General features: G+C 38.5%; 1 protein-coding gene across 1 annotated transcript in view; it reads left to right on the top strand.

Annotated features, from left to right (window-relative positions):
• The window catches only part of LOC128740293 (myosin-G heavy chain), a 147,448-nt gene that overhangs the window by 112,421 nt on the left and 19,647 nt on the right, over positions 1–15,380 (top strand). Inside the window, exon 5 of the mRNA XM_053835831.1 lies at positions 6,190–6,581. Within this exon, the coding sequence (XP_053691806.1) occupies positions 6,190–6,581 (392 nt within the window). The remainder of the gene's footprint in view (positions 1–6,189; positions 6,582–15,380) is intronic.

Below are 15,380 nucleotides of genomic sequence, written 5' to 3'. Positions count from 1 at the left end.
CCTATCACGATAAAGGCGGCGCATCGATCGGTGAACTGGCCGTTTTAACGATTCCAAGAAGCCTTATACTTAATTGCTACAGCGGCTCCACTGACTGTTGATTTTAGATCTAGTCGGGCCAGTGACTGGTATCGTTTGGTCATAATGGAGAGCACGAGCGCTAGAAATAGACAAGTCCCAAATGAAAGAAGCTAATATGATGCGTTTGTTGAAGAATTAGGCCAATAACAAGTTATTGGATGTTTGAGAGATTTTTATAATTATTTTTTCTGTTATTGTAATTGAAAAATTCTTTTATTTGAAGAACTTCGGCGTGTTCAAACTCTATGGTCACTATCGGATTCATACATTGACCTTCATCATGCATTGTAACATTGATGAATGAAAACGATTGAGCGGAATACATCATAAAACATGTGAACCATCGCGGAGTAACCGGATCGTCGTGTCCGAGCCCGATTGCAACTCGCACGGTTCGCACGTGCGTCCAAGTCTGCCACCGGGCAGCGCTTGTGGAATATTAATTTGTTCGCAAATCTCTTGATACACCTCTTTTTGCTCGTACTTTTTTGTACGGATTTCGTTCAGTCCACCTCACCACACCGCTGCTGCTGCCGTTCCATCGCGCCGTTTCACCCACCATTCTTGCAGATAACGCGGGCGAAACCTATTAACACGCGCATTGCATAATAGTGCGCGGGTACGGGTGTTACTTTCCTTTTCAATTGGACAAGGGAAAACAATCCCGTGGCGAGCGGTCTTTGAATGCTGTGTTTCCATTGTAAATGTTGAGTGTAAATATTTGCCGGTACATTGTAAGATATTAGTTGACAGATTAAATTATAAAACACTTTAGGTAGGAGGAGTACAGTAGTTGTATTTAGTTGGTATTTCAATTCAATTGAAAGTAAACTGTCGGAAAATTTTTGTGATTTATTAATTTTATTGAAAAACATCAGATTATTTTTCAACTAGTGTAAACGCAGTTTATTCAACTGAAATATGCTCTCCGATATGAATGACCATGCAAATATGTCCAATATTTTGTTTTGCAGGTCAAAATATGATAAAATTGAGTCACAATTTTAAATATGTTAATCTGTCAATAAGTTAGATTTAACTAAAATTTACCTAAAACCACTCAAAATGCCCTTGAAGTGTACAAACTTAGATTCCTCAGCTGTAAGAACTCCACATAACTGAATACATTAGATTTAATATTGAACTCCCCATCAAAAACTAAATCAGTCAATAACCGAGAACAATACAGAGATGAATTAATTTCAGTTCTATTATCACTCAGTCAATCAAGTTTGAACGAATCAAGGTTGAAGAGCTAAAGGGCGTTACAATTAAAATTTAATCGACTCAAGCTTGATGTTTTTCTTTTAATATTTCTCTACAGCATAGAGCCATGTATCAAGAATTTTTTTTTTCATTGTACTCGGTCCTGGGCTACTCGTCGCCAATTCGTTGAGCGTCTCGACACTTGTTTAAGTGGCTTGCCGTCCTAAAACAAAACCTGTTGAACAAGGTTTCTCCAGTTACCTCGGTTGTGGGCTACCGGTCTCCAACTCCTCGGACACCAAGTACTCTCCGCCAGATGTCGTTCCAACTGGTCTAACCATCTTACTCACTGTGCTTCTGGTGGCCATCTTTGCAGGGTAGTTGTCCGGCATTCTAGCAACCTTTTTAACCACCTTTTGGATACTGGGTTCGCCATAGAACTGTACGAGTGCATGGTTTATCCTCCGCCTCCATATTCCGTTCTCCTGTACGCCGCCAGAGATCGTTCTTAGTACTTGTCGTTCGAAAACTCCGAATACTAGCAGGTCCTCTTCAAGCATTGTCCATGTCCGTAGAGAACAACCGGTCAAATAAGCGTCTTGTACAGGGTACACTTTGTACGAGGGTTTACAAAAAAATCGGACATAGCCTAACCTTAAGCAGTTTATTCAGGAATTCGGGAGTTATTTTCAGTTAAAGGCAATTCAGATTGAAATTGAGTGTTCGTTGATTGACAAAAAAATCGAATTGAAATAAAATAAGACAAATATTAAAATTTTGCCGCTCAGCCAAGTTGGAACTTATCAAAGGCTTATTTTGCCGCTCAGCCATAGTTGGAACTTATCAAAGGCTTATCGCCTACCAAAACCAGCTGTATCTATTTGAAGAATCCTGAGAAATTACAGTGAGAAAATAGCACTACCCAGGGTCCTATTCGGTGGACTACTGTCCTTCAAAAGCAGATCAAAAGAGAAACAGATGGATAACTTGGTAACGGATAACATGTCGGTATTGCCTACATACCGGCTCATGGAAGATAACTAGTTTCGCATTGACAACAGCTTTCTTGTGGCGCTAGTGTACATTAAATCGTTCATATACACTACTGTCCGAGGGGTAAGACACTTCATAATATTATCGTATATTAATATACTAGCTGACCTGACAAACTTTGTATTGCCACAAATTAAACTGTGTTGTACATAAATCGTGAATCTCGGATGACCTTTGTCACAATCTCGAGTTTTGCAAGTTTCTGAGGAATTCATGGGTGTTTTAATATACAAATTTTCCTCAGAGTAAAGTAGAAAACAACTCCCCCCATCGCTCAGCCTGATAAAATAAAGCGGATAGCATTTAAATATTCGCCATCATTACGAACCATTTCGCCGAATACCATTTTGCGGAACACCAATCTCGGTTGACCATAACGCGGAATACAGAGTTTCGCAGAATACCATTTCGAAAAACCTTATGCGGGATGTATCATTTCACGGAAAATCTTTTCGTAGAAAGTACCATTTCGCAGGGGTGACCCAACTGAAGGAAAGTAATAGAGGTCAGTAGATCTAGGAAAATAAATAAACCTAGATAGAGGTGATCTTTACGAGTGGCTTCCCCCCGCAGTGGCCGGCGCTTCCGACGGCAGGTCGCCGGCAATACTCGCGGCCTATGGCCGTCTCGCGCTGAATTATCTAATGTTACTATTGATAGTTTTTGGTGGTCTTGTTATTGATTAATGTTTTATGAGCCTAAAATTTCTCGAGTTTGCTTAGTTTTCTAGTAACGCAAAAATTTCAGTTTTATTTGTATGAAAGTCCTTATGCCCCTACCACAGGGGTGAGGGGTCTCAAACCATCATTAAAAAAGCTCCTGCCTCCAAAGCCCCCCACATGTCAAATTTGGTTCCATTTGCTTGATTACTTCTAGAGTTATGAGAAAATTTGTATTTCATTTGTATAGGAGCAACCCCCCTCCTCCTAAAGCAACGAGAGGTTTCAATTCACCATAGAAAACATTCTTGTCTCCAAAAACACCCACATGTCAAATTTTGTACCATTTGCTTGATTAGTTCTCGAGTTATGAAGAAATTTGTATTTCATTTGTATGGGTGCCCCCCCCCCTCCTAAAAAGGTAAGGGGTCCTAATTCATCATAGAAAAAATTCATGCCTCCAAAAACACCCACATGCCAAATATGGTTCCATTTGCTTGATTAGTTCTGGAGTTATGAGGAAATTTGTATTTCTTTTTTATAGGAGCCCCCCCCCCTCCTAAAGTGGGGAGAGGTTTCAATTTACAATAGAAAAAATTCTTTTTTCCGAAAACACCCACATGTAAAATTTTGTTCCATTTGCTTGATTAGTTCTCGCGTTATGCAGAAATTTGTTTCATTTGTATGGGAGTCCTCCCTCTTAGTGGGAGAGGAGTCTCTTACCATCATAAGAACCTTCCCTGGCCCCAAAAACCCCTATATGCAAATTTTCACGCCGATTGGTTCAGTAGTTTTCAATTCTATAATGAACATTCGGGCAGACAGACAGAAATCCATTTTTATAGGTATAGATTTGTATGGGAGCCCCCTCCTCTTAGTGGGGGGAGGGGTCTTTTGCCATCGAGAGAACCTTCCTTAGCCCCAAAAACCTCTACATACAAATTTTCACGCCGATCGGTTCAGTAGTTTTCGATTCTATAAGGAACATATGGACAGACAGACAGAAATCCTTTTGTATATGTATAGATTGGGCCCTATTAAAGCCCTATAAATGTACACCTTTATAGGGCTTTAGGTTATATTCATGGGTGGGAACGGTAAATATATTAAGGGAAAAGTATAATATATTTTCGACAGTGTCTTGCCTCTCGCTACTGTCTACTGACCTACTGTGAATATACGTATTATTGCAACAAAAAGATAATCTACTATTTTATTCGTTTATAACGCATGTGCAACTAATATCGATAACAAACGTTTTTTGTAAGTTGTGCTTTTGTTATTGCATTCAACTTGTGAAAAATTGCACAAATAACAATTCAGTTTCACTATAAACGCATTGCGTACTACTGGCACTTGAAATATAACGTTTAACCCTCTAACGGGCAACACCGTAAAAACGTTGCGATCAACCTAATGACTATTTTATCATGAAAGTACACACAAAAAAACCTTAAGTTTTGATTTTCATGCAAAAATAATTATCTGGAAGAGCGCCAGGTAAGAAAAAGTCCAATTTCTCTTTATCTTTTTTTTCATGTCTAACGCTCTGCCACAGATATTTTTCCAATTCAGATTTATTAAAAAATTAAAGTAATGTTTACGCATTTACTCTTAGAAATTTTCGTAGGTCAATCATTTTGTTCTAGATGTCCTTTTCCTTCAAAAGTGAAAAAGGAAATAAAATATTCGCGCATTAATTATTTTCGGAATTTTTCGGAATTTTTGTTTTTGAAAGATGATAACTTTTGAATGCATGGTCAGAATGTTATGATATTAGTATCAAAATGTCAAGAAATCTGTTCTGAAAACATTTTGCACATTGCCAATTAAAAACAAATTACATATGCGGCTCTGGAGCTCCAAAAGCGAAGGCCGTCTACAGACGGTCTTACCCGTTAGAGGCTTAAGTACGTTATTTTTAGTGATCAAAATTAACGATATTTGCGATACAAGGGCGATATTTTTCGAAACCTTTCGAACCAACACGATCCCGCGAACACAACGCATATTCGCAGTGAGTTAGGTAACACAGTAGCACCAGAAGCAAATGGTTGTCACTCAAAAACTAGCTATGTCAACATGATAGAAGTGTTTCAGGCACATCTGTCTCGCATATTTGTAGTAGTGTAAATAGCTGAAATTAAAAACAAAATACTACAATTTGTAGTGAATGAAAATTGATTTATATTTTCATATCAGTGGGGAATTTTTGTGTTCTTATTCTTAGTGACAAATTAATCTGTACATGACTTGAACTTGAACAAATCATTCTATTGGTCAAATATTCCGGTTATCTCTGTTACAGTGAATACAGATTATTACAGTCAAAAGTGTTTTTTACCGAAATTTCATAAAATTGGGTTAGAAACCTTCAATTCGCTCTCGGTTAGGTGCGAGAATACGCACGTCCTTGTCCTTATAACAATATTCGAGATAGAAGAATTCAGCGAAATGTTGGGAAACAAACTAAATAACAATAAGAATAGTTATGCATATTAATACTTTCTATTTCATAGAAACAAGTGGTCAATTTAAAATGAAATTTAAAAATTTAATCCAGTAGTAATATAACCGGAAATAAATCACAACTGTACCTAACATTCTCGACCATCCGGCCAAACGAGATCATTGTCAACGGTAACGATGCAAATAAAAATAAACGGGAATTGCAAGCAAACCTTCATTTATGTTGAAATCGGAAATTGGTGACGCTTACCACTGCACAGTGAAGTGATAAATGTACTCTTATTGGGATTATATATGAGCAAACATTAACTCGCGCCGTTATAATCTCTTTCTTGCCGGCCCGTGGCGCAAATAAACTCACGAATGTCGGACGTTTCGCAATCGAACGGAGTTTCCTTTTTGTCAGTAGTAGGAATGGAATGCGAAATGTTTGCGCGAGAAACCCGTCCCTCTATATGTTCATTGAGAAATCTCTTGATTAGGTATTCTTACTTATGCTTTTCACTACGACCAACTTTCATTACAGGTTCGGAATAACAGAATAGCATCAATCGGAAAAGCTATTTACGCACTGTTGTTATTCTATGATCAAAACTATATAACTAAAGAAATTAGCTTTGTAACTTCTCAATTCATGAACGTTAAAAATATCATTTAAATTCAATCTTTAATGATTAAACTGGGCATAATATTAAATTTCTCTCTTTTTCATTCTACCCAGATACAGCCCAATGTGGTGGTGGTGGCGGCGGTGGCATAACGGGTGGTGGAACGCTTCCGCGTAGGACAACCGTAGGCTTTAATACCAAAGGCCAGAATCTTCATGGAACGACGGGAGCGGCTGGTATAACCGGCCATCACCTGAATTCTACGAACAGTGTAGGGGTTATTGGGGGATCAGGAGCTGGTAGTAGTCTAACCGGCGGAAGCATTAACCATCATTCGGTGCCCGGTTGTCGATCCGGTAGCAGTGGCGTTGGTACAACCGGGATCAACGGCACGACCGACAGCAAAACTGTAAAACTGGAAGACCTGATACACTTACCGGGGCCACTAACTGAAGACGCCGTAATGCGGACACTGCAAACCCGGTTCTCCGACGGGAAATTCTTTGTAAGTAGTAAACAACTTCGTTCATTTTATGATCCTGCAATTACATTTGAGTTTTACGTTGCATGCAATTGCAATGCACTGATTGCTTTTCGAACTTTCCAATAGGTAACTTTACCAATGGAGGCTACACGCCTTGAACAATAGTATTGTTTTCAAACCGAAACAGTGCCAACAGCTACGGTCGTGAATAGATACAGTGTTACTGTTTTCCGTATTGTTATCATAAGAACACTGCAATTTTCCGCCAGCCGCATATTATACTTTAAACATCTTGCACAACAAAAATTGTTTATGAGTATGTTTTGTAACCTTAAAAACCTATCGTCTGCTCGTACAGAAGCAAAATCGATTACCTGAACGATTTTAATTGACGCTAATTCCTATTCCGGCCAGCTGGTGCATCGTCACTATTAAATCTCTCTTCCATCTGGTGGCAATTATCCGGTTGTTGTTTATACTCCGTCGAACATTTTACGCTGAACAATATTCATCCAATAACCTCGCCGATGGAGAAACAATTTTGCCAAAAATCGTTACTAGCAGAAATACGAGGCAGCAAAAGCAGCAAATATTTACACTACACGGTGGGTTTGATGAAGTTAATTCAAAGAAAGTTGGAAATTTTTATCATAAAATTGAAATTGATAAAAAAATTAACTGAAATACACTTTTGTTGCTTACGTTTGATGGTACTCACATGCACTTTAGTGAATGAAACATCCGTAAAAAGCTTTTAAATTGAAAGTATTGATCCGCCACAAACTATCTACCACACAATTCCCTGCAATACGGCAGGTGCACGTCTGTCTTCTTGAATCAATTATGTCCTAGCGTATGAAATTTAATATGTGATTTCAACGGAGCCCGGGTCATAATGGGTGAAACAAAGTTACGGTCTCAAGTTCGTAAAACACTGCCGATCCGATTAGCGTTTTGTATATCGTCAGCTTCATTAGGGGGTGCATGCTCGTTGATCGAAATGTCTTGCGGGGGGTCCCAAGGTAGTCCCAACTTCCAGTAAGAATGTATCGTTGTATCTCCTTACTCGTGTTGTAGTTAGTGGAGACAAGAGAATCAATAAACTTTTCAACCACTTCAAGTTCATCGCCGTCATTCTTCATGAAAGGCGAATATTGTCTTTCCTTGAGTCCCTACTTCTTATAGATATGTTTGGATTTGGCGCATTGATTCTTAGTCCAATCTTTCTGGCACCCGCTTTTGGAGTGGCACAAATTACCTCCGCCGTCGCCAAGTTTCTAATGATAACGTGCCACTCTGTGCCACTCCAAAAGCGGGCTTAGAAACTGTTTAGAAACAGTACGCCTAGAAGTTGGTTATTCTTGTTGAAAACCATGCCACTCGTCTCGATTCGTTGGATCACAGTTTATCCGGAAACCCGTATTGGTGCATTATCTGCCTTCTCTCGATCGACTGAATAGTATACTGCTTTGAAATCTATAAAAAATATGATGTAGCACGTATGCTCTCGATAACTGTACGTTGTACTTTCGACATTTCTGATGGATACGTCGGGGAGTAAAAACTCTGATCCGTATTAACGCGGCTCTAAATAAACTGTCCTGCAAATTCTTTTACTAATTTTGGTTTAATGATGGCGTTTTGGTCATCGGGTTACTAGTAAACTAGTTTATTTGCTGTCTAGGCCAACGTTTCAAGGATTTATTTCCTCTTCATCAGGGCAAAAACATATGAAGAGGAAATAAATCCTTGAAACGTTGGCCTAGACACCAAATAAACTAGTTTACTACTAACCCGATGACCAAAACGCCATCATTAAAACCAAAATTAGTATCGTTGGTCAAACAAGTCTCTCTACAATTCTTTGACTGTTGGGGATAGACAATGTAATAATATCTGAGAAAGCACCATGTAGGCGGTCTTGATCAAGCCAATCACCGATCATCATACTACTGCCCAAGCGGCATCGATCGGCCTCGGTTCCGCTTCTGCCGATAATATCCATGTCAACGGCAAATTGATATCCGCGTGTTGATATCTGCTCACCTTGTAGTATTATGTTGAACAGTAGGCATGAGAGACCATCATCTTGACGAAGTTCAGATTTTTGCATAGTTCTTTCCGGTCGATGGTATCAAAAGCGGCTTTGAAGTCAACGAACAAATGAGTGTTTATTCACGGCTCTTTTGAAGGATCTGCGGCAGTGTAAATATTTAATCCGTATGATGAAGCCGGTTTGATAAGTTCCGATAAACTTGCTGGTAATTGGTGAGAGTCGGCGGAAAATGTTTTGCGACCGCACTTTGCAGGCGGAATTGAGAACGGTAATCGCTCGATGGTTCTCACAGTCCAACTTGTCACCCTTTTTGTAGATCGGGCAGATAACCCCATCTTTCCACTCCTTCGGTAGCTGTTCCGTATCCTAAATTCTAACAATTAGCCGGTACATACAAACGGCTAGCTTTTCTGGTTCCAATCAAATATATATTTTTCGCTCTGATGCCATCCTTCTCGTCTGATTTATTGTTCTTATTGTTTGCTGCATGATGGCCTCCTTTACTTCGTCTATCGTTGGAGCTGCTGTTTCATTCCCGTTTGTTACACCATATCCATGGCCTGCTTCCACCTTTCAATCGCCTCACGATCGTCCGTCAAGATACTGCCATTCTTATCCCGACACATTTCGGTTCGCGGCACAAAGCCTTTGCAGGATCCGTTTTGTTTCTGGTAGAACTTTCGCGTTTCCTCAGAATGTAGCAGCCGCTTCACAATGCGATAACTGAGCAAGTCAAGGTCCAGGAGATTTGCGGTCTTCTGCAAAAACGTTCGATTTGAGTGCTTCGATAATTCCCTAGAACAATGTATTCTTATAAAATGCAACTAACGAAAGCTAAGTATAAAAAACTAATTTTTAAAGAAATTTTAAATAATATGCTCTATAGTTCAGCAGTCAGCACTCGATAAAGATAGAAATTTTATTTCTTTAGCAAAGTTGCTTACGTTATTTACAACTTTTTCGAAGAAACTGCATCTCTATTTCCTAACACAAAAAAGTTATTTTTTTATGTTTATTATACAGTAGGATTTCGAATTTGGCATGGCTTGATTTTGACATGGTTCGATTTTGGCAATAAAAGCACTGACGAACTGACAAACATAGTAGAAAATTCTTCAAAATCCATCGTCCTACACATTTTGCTTGCACGCTAGCGCCCTCTATTATGCATGTTGCGGAGTAGCTTGCATTTGCAGGGTTTTATACTGTACGTTTTTTACATTTGCAGGGTTTTATACTGGAAACTCGAAGCAACACTCGAATGCCACGGTGTGGCTATGTTGCGAAACATGCTTTTGTGAAAAATAAGTGGTTTTTGAATGGACGATGGAATTAACGCGAGTGTCTCGTCTAAAAGTATTCATTTTTGGCAACCAAAACATTTCACTTTCAAAAATATGCTTAAATATCAGTCAGTTTCCGCATACATGCTTTAAACGACGAAAAAATGATGCCCTCAGTGTGTTCATGAAAAACAGTTTGCGGTTATAGATTGTTTCGTACAATATTTTTATTGCCGTAGGACTACATCTTACAACAGGTTGCCAAAAACTTATTTGAACCAGACGGATAGCTCTTGGCGGACTTTTTAAACATAAAAAGGTTGCAAGAGTTGTTTAAAAATAGTCAGTCAATTTCTAACGCATTTACATTCAATTTTTTCATATCAAAAAAGGGTCTCGATTTTGGCACGGTTTCGATTTCGGCAACATAGGCGACACGCGTTTGTTGTCAGGATCGAAATCCTACTGTAGTAAACGATGACTAGCGATGACGGGCATCTTCATACGGACAACAATGCTGAAAACCATAAACGATAAAATGAAAGCAAAAGATACTAGGAAAAAAAATCCCACTTTACGCCTTTTTGGATTTTGGACCGCTGTGCGCTCCAACTCTGTATATTTCTGCTCTTCCTGGTCTAACCAGATCTACTGTTATATGTAAGCGTTTTATTTCATGTGTGTGTGTGTGTGTGTGTGTGTGTGTGTGTGTGTGTGTGTGTGTGTGTGTGTGTGTGTGTGTGTGTGTGTGTGTGTGTGTGTGTGTGTCCATCCATCGCGATGGATCGCCCGCTGACCGGCAGCGCTTTTATGTAAAAAAAATTACTTGCATCCAAAAAGTTTGTTTCTGTAAATGCAATTAATTTTAATCCTGCAGATGGAAGGTGATATCTCTATTATTCATCCAGGGACCCATTTCTAGAATGCGTGGATATACACGTCATTCCGAGGTTGCCTTTATAAACAATTTTTTTAAATATTCATACTTCCAGAATAATTTTCATATAATTCTGCTAAATGATTTAAATTTTGATCATCTCTACCATAACGCCAACTACATGTCAAATAAAACCACTATTCGTCAACAAATATCGAAAATAATTTTCGATAATTGGCATCTGGAAGAATTTTATTGGGGTTGATTACCCAGGTAACCAATAAGCATTAGTGTAAGCAGTAAATCAATCGTTTATTAGCATCCCTGGCGTTTTATACTGCAGGTTGCTGTTTATCAGCCTTTTGACTGCATAACTGTTGTAAATTGGCATCCACAATTCTATTTAAATTCTTCTTGTCGGTAACTAGCTGCAAATAAGCATTGCCAGCACTATATGAGAGCTAGCAGTAAAGTAGCCGCATATTTTGCCAAAATAGCATTTAAGTAGCATTTAAGGCAACTTAAATGCTTATTGGCTTGCATTTAAATTGCATTGGAAATGCTTATTGGTTACCTGGGTGTTTTGTTTCCATGACATGTGATGGGAAACTACTTTACCTTTGAAAATGTTTACTTATCTCTTGTCAATCGACATGATCAGCATGCCACAGAAAGCCAGCAACACTAAACACTACACTCGCGCAAACTGCATCAATAAATACTTTGTTTGAACACTACAAATTTCTAGAATCGAATGTAAGCGTTTTATTTCGTCTGTAACCAAAACGAGGCCCCTGTCAAGACACTATAGTTTTGTGGTACGAATCGCATTACGCGAAGACTAAAACCAATCATGCCGGATTTCAATTGGGACGAACATCAGTAACTTGATTGCATCTCATTGAGTTACAAAGCGTTGGAAGTTTTGTTTGTTTATTTTTATTTACGACCCGAAAAGGTTAAAGACCCTTTCGGTCGTTCAAAGCCTCCGATAAATTCCAGTAGTTCCGCATGTGTTGCCTAATACTAATGATTAAGGCACAAAAGTTAATTTTAGCTGCTTTTCACGTTAAAAGCTTTTTCATTTTATCTTTATGGCCGTTAGTTTCTGTGATTCGACGAAGAAATGGACAAAGTGCCAAGGCATGATCCATAAACGCTTACCAGACCTATGAACCGCAAACAAAACAATACATTAGGCGAATTGTCAATACTAATTCCCAGCAAACAAAGCGATTACTGCAACATAAAACATTTGTTTACAACTTCAACGCGCAATGGGAAATAACAATTATTTTGAAGTTAAACAGTAAATTAGTGGTTTGTGTATAGAAAAGCAATAACCTAAACAACAATTTATGATCAGTGTTTTGAGTAGCTGCGTAACTGGTAACGTATCATGAAAAAACTGGTTGATATCGTAAAAATTTACACAAAGTTAGCATAGCATAGCATACACAACCGTACACACCATGGGTGGCTGATAAGGTGTACCCGTAAGTACACAATACACCCGGCCATGTCCTTACGATTGTAGAACATCTACTTTAAGAGGATGCGTTAGTTGAACACCTACTTTAAGAGGATGCGCAAAAGCTCACGCAATCTTCATACGTGTAATATACGATATGAATATATAAGCGTAAAAATAAAATGAAATGGGACACATATGAGCAAAAATAGAACAATCTCACCAGCAATCCGTCTAATAAATTATTATTGCGTCATTTGAGTTTCCATTAGTGCATCTAATATCCAATAATTAATTTAATTTTTCATTGTGACATCCATGTACGTTATTTAAACTTCTCACGGCCAAAGATTTCACTGTACAGTAGGAGGTGCTTGATGAGCTAAAACGAAACAAATCATTAGAATAACATATTAGACTCACCTGGCAGTGTGGCTCAGTTGTCTGCCCATAAGCGCAGTTTTAAAATCAGGCAACCGGAACTACCCAGCATCGCACCTCCTAGCTTAGCTACTCAGTAGAGCATTACCGGGTATGGCCGCGTGGAGGCGCTAGGTAGGGGCTTGAGATGGCGAGAGCTATGTTGGTAGCTTTCTTGTTTACCTTCCCCATTTCATACCCTAGTAAAAATTTACACAGAGTTGATAAAAAATTAGAGCCAGTTTCTTTCTTTAGAAGTGCGCGAAATTCTACAATGCAATTTCACCTTAGCAAAATATTTCGTCCGGTTTTCATTTAACATCGAGCTCACCGTGCCCATCCATTAGACGTTTTCTGCATTTACGCTTTGAAGCCGAAAACGCCGATAGCTTCCATGGCTGTCTGCAAAATTACTAGCCACGAAATTAAGCCAATTACACCGGAAAGTAAAAGTGAACACCGGTTGATCGGGAAAGTGTAGTAGATTTTTCCGTGAAGTCACTCGAAAATGAAACTTGCTTGAAGCTGGAGCGTGCACTTTTTTTTCTCTTTGATACTGGCATACTGATGTGGATATTTGGCAACAATAGAGAGAAATTAAACGGCACCGAATTCGTCAGCCAGGTGAGAGTAGAGAAGGTAGCAGAAAAGGCAATAGAGGCTTCGAGAGGTTGTTTTCCCGGGGATGAATTATAAATAGTGTTGTATATTTAATACTGCAGATAATGAGAATCCCTTGCATGCATAAATACAGCATTCTTCTTCAAATTGCATTTTCAATAGACTATTACACTCAAGTCATTTTTTACGCGAAGCATACATAAAAATAAATTCGTAAAAAACAACTCTAATGTATGAAGAATTTACATTTAGTTTCCAACGCAAATCAAGGCAAAGGCAAGAAAAGTAGAGTATATAATTGGACCGTCACACTAGAACAAATAGACGATGATGGAATTATACATTTATTAACACAACGAAGCTTAAACCGTTTAGGAAACGAGTTTTGTAATGACACTCATATGAAACATTTCGTTTAATCTCTTCTAGCTGCACTAATTTAAAATCCCCGAGCTGAACCACTTCGGAGGCTTTGGTAATTTACACATAATAGTTCATGAGCAAAAGCATTCAAAAGTCTATCTGCTTTAAGGTCGGTCCAGCTGCTGGATGGAACTTCATTAACGTGTAGCTGCTATGTACAAAATAGTGTATATACTAGCGGTTTAGGAAATTACTGGGGCAAGAACTGGTTTTGTTATCACATATTTGTTAAATATTTCTTCGCTGCACCTGGATTTACGAGTTCATAAGCTTAGATGGCATTGATTCCTCAATATTTCTTTGTAAATTAATCTTAGATGCGGTGGTATCGCGGTAATCGAATGAAAACTCACGTTGTAACAAGGTATATTACAATCCAATTTCCATTGGAATTATATTTGATTGAATTCTTGCTAATTGGACCGATTTTATTTCTGTACAAACATGTTAGTTCCCTTTGCTGAATGCCCACAACTAAGATATCGTCCATAATTACTAATAATTGCCGATTATCGCAGTATCATTTCGCGAAGCAATTTTTATTTCCTTTGGGGCCAAGAAAACGAACTTAGCTGAAATATTCACTCATTCAATCGGTTTTCCTTGCCTACCGCTGAAGCATTAAAAACCATGCACGTGCACCAGGTGAAATAGAAAACCAGACCTTTAGTATCCACAGGCTTTATATCAAGCCTATGTGTCGTTCGATTTTGTATGTGCTCTAGCATTGCCAGCAGGGATTGAGTCGGTGTGTATATGCTGTGCAGAGGCTGCCGTATTGCAACAGTTATGCAACAAGTCGTCTGCAGGAAAATCAGCACTAATGGCAGTCGACATTGTGTAGAAAAAAAGCTATATCTTTGCTCGTGACATGAGCAGTGTCGGTTGAAGGGAATGTTTATTTTTTTCTTCCGATTTACAACTACACTGGGTGAAACAATTTTGCTGTTGACTCAATGCCGTGCTCAAGTAGTTGGTACTTTTTGTTCAATATTTGAATCTTTTTTCTCAGGATTTCATTCGCAAGCGTTTTGCTTCCTCATGGTTCAACGCAGCAAAGTTACATTATGATGTTGATGTGTCTTTCACCCAACCACCAATAAAGATTCTTCAATTGAAATTTTTTCTTAGTGAGCCTCATTCTACTGGGTATTGTAAATTATCAACCAAACAATTATTACCGCACAACATACTGATTGACTGCGTTACTCGAGCCATGGTCAAACAAATTAGAAACATTGTCTTTATTTTAATTGTCTAAATGAGAAAAAAATCGATCATAAAGTTGGGTGATGGTGGAATAAACATCACGCGAATAACCGACCGCGAAATGTGTTTGATAATTGGCTCCAATTAAAATCAACCAAACACTTTGACCGGAAATAGACGAGTAAGAGGTCGAAGAAAAATATGGCGTTTACTGATTTCTTCGATCTTCTGTTGATCTTGTACTGATGCGTGCGAAGACACACGTGCAATAATAATTAAGCACTTAATTAATTTATGTTGTGAATATAGAAAGACATACTGTTATTGAATTGTCCCAAATTATACGAATCTATTTTATTCGAAAATCAAACGAAGTGAATATTTTCGGAAAAGTGACGTAGCCAAAGCAGGGCAAATGAAAATGATTGTCAGTTTTTTTGTGTTGCAGTATGTCTTTCTC

Source organism: Sabethes cyaneus, chromosome 3, assembly GCF_943734655.1.
Source record: "Sabethes cyaneus chromosome 3, idSabCyanKW18_F2, whole genome shotgun sequence".
In the NCBI taxonomy this organism is placed as follows: Eukaryota; Metazoa; Arthropoda; class Insecta; order Diptera; family Culicidae; genus Sabethes; species Sabethes cyaneus.
The sequence above is the reverse complement of the archived record's forward strand: the minus strand, read 5'-3'. Positions and strand labels throughout refer to the sequence as shown.